The sequence below is a fragment of the Babylonia areolata genome, chromosome 8, assembly GCF_041734735.1.
Source record: "Babylonia areolata isolate BAREFJ2019XMU chromosome 8, ASM4173473v1, whole genome shotgun sequence".
In the NCBI taxonomy this organism is placed as follows: domain Eukaryota; kingdom Metazoa; phylum Mollusca; class Gastropoda; order Neogastropoda; family Buccinidae; genus Babylonia; species Babylonia areolata.
The window spans coordinates 9255310-9262809 of NC_134883.1; the positions used below are offsets into that span (position 1 = coordinate 9255310).

General features: G+C 40.5%; 1 protein-coding gene across 1 annotated transcript in view; it reads right to left on the bottom strand.

Moving 5' to 3' along the window:
- Window positions 1-909: 909 nt before the first annotated feature.
- Window positions 910-7500, bottom strand: part of LOC143284519 (protein deacetylase HDAC6-like) — a 302600-nt gene continuing 296009 nt past the window's right edge. The window contains exon 36 of the mRNA XM_076591227.1: window positions 910-1137. Within this exon, the coding sequence (XP_076447342.1) occupies window positions 925-1137 (213 nt within the window). The 3' untranslated portion in view covers window positions 910-924. The remainder of the gene's footprint in view (window positions 1138-7500) is intronic.

A 7500-nucleotide genomic window follows, 5' to 3' on the forward strand; every position in this document is an offset into this window, starting at 1 on the left:
TAAATTAAATTTTTAAACTTCATATGGCTCGGGCAAACACAATCTTAAATTTATCTCCAAACTACATTCACGTTAAAATTCTGTTGCATGGAGATCCTGTTCTCCAAAATCATACAAATATATTCATATTTCAAACTGTCCACCAGTTTATCTCTGATCAAATAGATTTTAGCTTAGAAAGTATTGTGAAGAAAGAGTACAACATGATTCTATTCGTAAAATATATGTTGAATTTTTTTGACTGACCAAATATTCAAGGTGAATGGATTGGCCAATGATCTGTTAGAATTTCTCCTCTCCCCTCTGTTCCCCCTCCTCCACCACCTTACCCCCCATTCTTCTAAATTTTCTTCTTCTTCTTCGTGTTTTTCTTCTATTAGGCCAATTACTTTGGTGATAATAAATTTAATCTCATGTTAATATTGATATTAGCATTATTTTACTATATTATGTACTGTTTGTTTATTTGTTTTATTTCATTATTTCATTACTTACTGTTTATGCATGTTATTTCATACAAGTCATAATATGGTTCATCTGCCGTCATGATAAAAATTGAAGTGCAACGTTGTGAGCACAGTATAAGCTTTAAGCTTGTTGATGCTCTTTTGTCATTCAATGCATTGTAATCATGTGTATTGTTGAATAATTAAAGTTTATTTAAACCACTTTCTGGCCTGCCTCTTCTGAACAGCTGCAGCAGTCCTGTTGGCCTCGCACAACTTGGCACCTTTGTCCACAGCAGCGCGCCATTTGTCACGGTCCACTGCAGATTCCTCCCAGGAGTCAGGGTTGATATCAAATGCTTTCAGAGAGACTTTCAGAGTATCTCTGAAGCGCTTCTTCTGACCTCCGTGTGATCTCTTCTACAGATACATAGGCATGCACTCAAGGCCTCGGTCATGGCCACAGTCAGGCATTTGTCTAACAGGTGTGGTGTAGCATATATGGATTTGTCCCACCGCAGTGACGTCTCTTTAAGAAAGTGAAACTGTACCTCGTACATACCTCATTGTCAATGTAGTCGTTGCAGGCATAGCACCACACGGACAGGTCGGAATAGCTCAGCACCATCAGGTGTTCCTCCGCCACACTGTGGAACAGCATGTGTTCGTTGACGTAGCGACTGCAGAACACCTGTGGTGACACACACAAACACACCTCAACATGTTATATGGACATACATCTCCACCCCCCCCCCCACCCCCCGCCCCCCCCCCTCCCCCCGGACACATTCTTTGTTCATTGTTGGTGCTGTTTTTGCTTTACTGTTAAGTGTTCTGTCTCTGCCAATTCTTGCTGTTTTATTTATAAAATGTTGTGTTGCTAGCACAATGAAAATAGCTGCAAGAAGCCACACAAATACACACACACAATGAATATACAATATAACACACACACACACACTACAGAAATATATAGATACATATAGATATATAATTTTTTTATATAGATATATATATGTACACAAAGATATATATATATATATATATATATATATATATATATATATAGAGGGAGAGAGAGAGAGAGAGAGAGAGAGAGAGAGAGAGAGAGAGATAATACACAGAGACACACAAGCACATAAGTACACACACGCATGCGTGTGTGCGCACACACACACACACACACACACACACACACACAAACGTGTGCAAAAGCCTCTTCACTCACACAACCAATCCACCACCACACCCCCACCCAACCCAACTCCCACACCCACACCTTTTTTTCAAACATCTGTCATAAAAAAAACATTATATAAAAAAAAATCAGTACTGAAAAAGATATAGTTATAATGATGGCCTCTGTTGTGCATGGCAGTATACCCCTGAAAATGAAGTATGGCTGCCTCCAGGTTGAAAACTGTCATACACATAAAAGCCCTGTAGACAAGTGAAGTTTGAAGTTACAGCCAAAAAATAAGTCATGCCAATGTAACACATGCAACTTTATTATTTCTCTCTCTGTAGTGTGTTCATTTTCATTTAATGTCTATCCACATTAAGTGATATTAGACATGAAAAAAGGGGGAGTGAGGGAGGAGGGGAGAAAAGAGGGAGGGGAAGGGAAAGGGATGAAAACAATACTATTCATAACATTCACTGAACAACAATCTGACTAAGAGAATAACTTTTCCAACTCTAAAACATATAGGCATAAAATAAAAAATCAAAAATCAAAGGTTATAACGACAATCCAATTTGACTATTTTACAAAGATTTGGGCGGGGAGGGGGGGGGGGGGGTAAAAGGTTATAACAACAATCCAATTATACTAGTTTACGATGATTTAATTTTTTTTTTTTTATCATAGTGTGTGTGTGTGTGTGTGTGTGTGTTTATAGTACTCAGACGCTCATGCCAAAAGGAAAGACCCTGTTTTTGGTGTAAGGGAGGAAACACTAATAAGATCATAAGGACTCCCGTCAGCAGTACCCTCCCTTATACTGTTCACATGTGGGCTTTCTTCATCTTTTATGAGTATCTATACAAGCATAAATATATTTATCATACTTAAACTGGAGCACAGAGATATCTGAGAAAGGAAGTTAATAAATTGTAAAATATGAGGACAACATATGATTACACTTTGTTAAACTCTTGTGAGCGAAAAAAAAAAAAGAAAAAAAAGAAAAGAAAAGAATAAAACAATCTACTCGTCTCCAGTACAGTCTGTTTCTGTCACTCTCAATAGCGGTCATCTTTTGTCCGATGAGTATTTTCTTTTGCTTGAATCTTCTCTTCTTTTTTTTTTTCTTCGTAACTAATGAATCAAATTAAAAAAAAAAAATTCTTTATTTAGCCCCCCAAAAGTTGCGGCACGAAAGAGCCAGTGTAATACTGCCTCCAAGTTTGAGAGTCACAGTCCTGCACAAAAAAACTATGAGCTGTAAGTGAAAATGACTTCCCATTGGGTTGGATAAACCACTGATCATACAACTCTCACTTTGCCGTTGACCTAACTGTTAGCTTATGTCAGCTGTGATATAAGCTGAGTGATGGGCCTAACATTATCAGTATCAGTATCAGTAGCTCAAGGAGGCGTCACTGCGTTCGGTCAAATCCATATACGCTACACCTCATCTGCCGAGCAGATGCCTGACCAGCAGCATAACCCAACGTGCTTAGTCAGGCCTTGAGAAAAAAAAGAAGAAAGAAATAAAATAACAAAAAATAAAATAAAATAAAATAAAATAAAAAAATAAATAAATAACAGATAAATACATAAAAGTACTACTACTACTAATAATAATAATATTCATAAGGCGCAAAATCTTGATGAAGTTAACTCTAAGCGCGCGCACTACACACACACACACACACTCAGACACACACACACACACACGCACGCACACATGCACACACGCACGCACGCACGCGCGCGCGCGCACACACACACACACACACATTAGACTGTGACCAAAGCGAGCAGTTGGCTGTTGCATGTCAGGTATCACACAGTCCCTGACTGCTAACTGCGGAAGATGTCGCCAACAACACTGCTGGATGGGCACAGTAGCCGAATGGTTAAAGCGTCGGACTCTCAATCTGAGGGTCCTGGGTTCGAATCTCGGTGATGGCGCCTGGTGGGTAAAGGGTGGAGATTTTTACGATCTCCCAGGTCAACATATGTGCAGACCTGCTAAAAAGTGCCTGAACCTCCTTTGTGTGTATACGCACGCAGAAGATCAAATACGCATGTTAAAGATCCTGTAATCCATGTCAGTGTCCGGTGGGTTTTGAAAACAAGAATATACCCAGTATGCACACCACCGAAAGCGGAGTATGGCTACCTTCATGGCAGGATAAAAACAGTCATACAAGTAAAAGCCCACTCGTGTACATATGAGTCACGGTGAACGTGGGGGTTGCAGCCCACGAACGAAGAAGAAGAAGAACGCTGGTGAAAAGCAGCTACCACCTTCCCCATCAATATTACGGAGGGGGTGTGTGTGTGCGTGTGTGTGTGCGCGCGCGCGGCGTGCGTGCGTGTGTGCGTGTGTGCGTGCGCATGTTCATTGTTTTCTATTCGGGACAAAAATTGCCATTTTCCCCCTGCAGCTGAATACTATTGAAAAAAAAAAAAAACAAAGAAAGAAAAAACCGAAACAAATACCCCCTCCCCTCACCCAAATCCTCCGAAAACGCAAAAAAACAACAATAAAAAAACAGACACACAGCTCAATGACTAGGCCCTCTGTTGTGTGAAAAGACATCTATTGATTTTCCATATAACAGAATGATTTCATCATCATAAAAAAAACCCAAACAAACAAACAAACACACACTTCTCTCTCTCTCTTTCTGTCTCTCTGTCTCTCTCTCTCTCTATATATATATATATATATATAGTCATATTTGTATTTTGTATTTGTATTTCTTTTTATCACAACAGATTTCTCTGTGTGAAATTTCTCTTTGTGCACGTAAAAGAATCCACGGCAACAAAAGGGTTGTTCCTGGCAAAATTCTGTAGAAAAATCCACTTCGATAGGAAAAACAAATAAAACTGCACGCAGGAAAAAATACAAAAAATGTGGGTGGCGCTGTAGTGTAGCGACGCGCTCTCCCTGGGGAGAGCAGCCCGAATTTCACACAGAAATCTGCTGTGATAAAAAGAAATAGAAATAGAAATAGAAATAGAAATATATATATATATATATATATATACCTAATAGTGTGGATTTCTTCTACAGAATTTTACCAGAGGACAACAATCGTTGCCATGGGTTCTTTTTCGTGCACCAAGCGCGTGACGCACATGGAACGTCGGTTTATCGTTTCATCCGAATGACTAGACGCTCAGTTTGATCTTTCCCAGTCAAACTCGGGAGAAAAGGGGCCAAGAACAGGATTGGTGCTCACACCCTCAGGGACACTCCGTGCTGGCAGACGAGCGCCTTAACCAGTTCTGCCACCTCCCTCCTTGCAGAGCGGAGAACAAAGCGGCATCCTTCACCACACAGCAGGTGCTGGAAATGTCACGCTCTCTTCACAGTAAAGGTCGCGTGCATCTGCAGACATCTCCATCTGCATGCTGCTCATCATCATCATCATCATCATCATCGTTGTTGTCTACACATTAGTACCAGAGCTTAATTTGAAACGGATGACAGAGGGCACTCTCTCACAGACAAATCAACCGATTCTCTCTCCCCCCCCCCCCCCCCCACCCCCATAACCCTCCAGTCCCCCGAACACACATACAGTGAATCGACAAAGGGAAAGGTTCAAGAAGCTGCATGAGCCGACTTGTTGTGCTCAGCGGAACTGGCAGGCTGACACTTTCAAACATGCAACAGGACTCAGCATTAAATGAGTTGTCTATTTTCAGAACGAAAAGAAAAGGAAAAGGAAATCTCAGAAAAAATGACTTGTCTATTTTCATACAGAAGAAGAAGAAAAAGAAGAAGAAGAAGAATCTCAGAAGAGAAACAAAACAAAATAAGAACAAACAACAACAGGGAACTTTTGAGGGGGGGGGGGGGGGGGGGGGAAGAAAGAAAATCCTTTGACTTGACTATTCAGACCGCCTTCAGGGGCAACATGCTGTTTGGATCCATAGTGGTAATGTCAAGTAAAAGATAATAAAAAAAAGAAAAAAAAAAGAAAAAAAGAATTAAAAAAAAAAGAAAACAAAAAGAAGAAGGAAGAAGTGAATGATGAAGCACTGAATACACAATGTGCGCCAAAGCCAAGAGTTGCTGTTCCTGACACGACAATTAAGAGGTCAGAGCTGCGCCTTAATTACTTTCCGTTGCTTTATTCATATTTCTCTTTTTCCTTTTTTTTTTCTTTCTTTCTTCTTTTTTTTCTTTTTTTTTTTTTAACTTCTTTTGCATTACATATAATCTTTTTCAGATTTTTTTTTTCAATTTCAATGTCTTTGAACAACAACAACCCCCCCCCTCCCCCCAAAAAAAACAAATCCCAAGGTAACTTACACATTTTTAGCATTTTCTGGGCACTCTGTGAAAAAAGAAAAACGAACACCCCCCCGAGGTGGCCATGCTGTGTTTCTCATAGTGCTCAAGAGGCGGCCATGTTGTTTTTCTCATACTGCTCAATATGGCGGCCATGCTGTGTTTCCCATACTGCTCAATATGGTGGCCATGTTGTGTTTCTCATACTGCTCTAGAAGCGGCCATGTTGTGTTTCTCATACTGCTCAATATGGCGGCCATGTTGTGTTTCTCATACTGCTCAAGAGGCGGCCATGTTGTGTTTCCCATACTGTTCAAGAGGTGGCCATGTTGTGTTTCTCATACTGCTCAATATGGCGGCCATGCTGTGTTTCTCATACTGCTCAAGAGGCGGCCATGTTGTTTTTCTCATACTGCTCAAGAGGCGGCCATGCTGTGTTTCTCATACTGCTCAATATGGTGGCCATGCTGTGTTTCTCATACTGCTCAATATGGTGGCCATGCTGTGTTTCTCATACTGCTCAATATGGTGGCCATGCTGTGTTTCTCATACTGCTCAATATGGTGGCCATGCTGTGTTTCTCATAGTGCTCTACATGGTGGCCATGCTGTGTTTCTCATAGTGCTGTACATGGCCATGCTGTGTTTCTCATACTGCTCAATATGGTGGCCATGCTGTGTTTCTCATACTGCTCTACATGGTGGCCATGCTGTGTTTCTCATAGTGCTCTACATGGCCATGCTGTGTTTCTCATAGTGCTCAATATGGTGGCCATGCTGTGTTTCTCAAAATGCTCAACAATGCCAGTTGGACATTTGATCTGTGGTAGCTAAAGAGCTGAAATCCAGAGGTCGATTATGAATCCAATCTTAATAATTGGCAACCAGACAATATGGGGAGTTTATTTATCTATGATACTGTATTAATCTATTCATTAAATTATATATATATATATATATATATATATATATATATTTACTTATTTACTATCATCATGATCATTAGTAGTAGTAGTAGTAGTAGTATTGCTGCTGCTAGCAACTACTACTAGTACTACTATTCTTCTTATTATTATTAAAAAAAATCCCCTCAATCACGTTGTCCAGGTTACGCTGCTGGTCAGGCATCTGCTTGGCAGTTGTGGCCGTACAGCCTGTATGGATTTGTCCAAGCGCCTCCTTGAGTAAGTGAACCGGACAGCCCTGAACTGAACTGAGGGTGGGGATTGAACTCTCTCCATACGAACGGGCGAAAGAGACCACGTTAACAGCGTTTCACCCCAATTACCATCATCAAAATAGTGCAAGCGGAAGGCTCTTATACTGAAGAGGTGAATGTTGACAAAGAAAACCACAATTCTGACGACGGAAGCTAAAGGTTGGGTCATTCAGACACCCACTGGACATCCGAGGGGTCTGTGTAGAGGAGAAGAGAGGACTGGCCGTACTGAGTGAGTTAAATTATATATATATATATATATATATATATTTACTTATTTACTATCATCATGATCATTAGTAGTAGTAGTAGTAGTAGTAGTAGTATTGCTGCTGCTAGCAACTACTACTAGTACT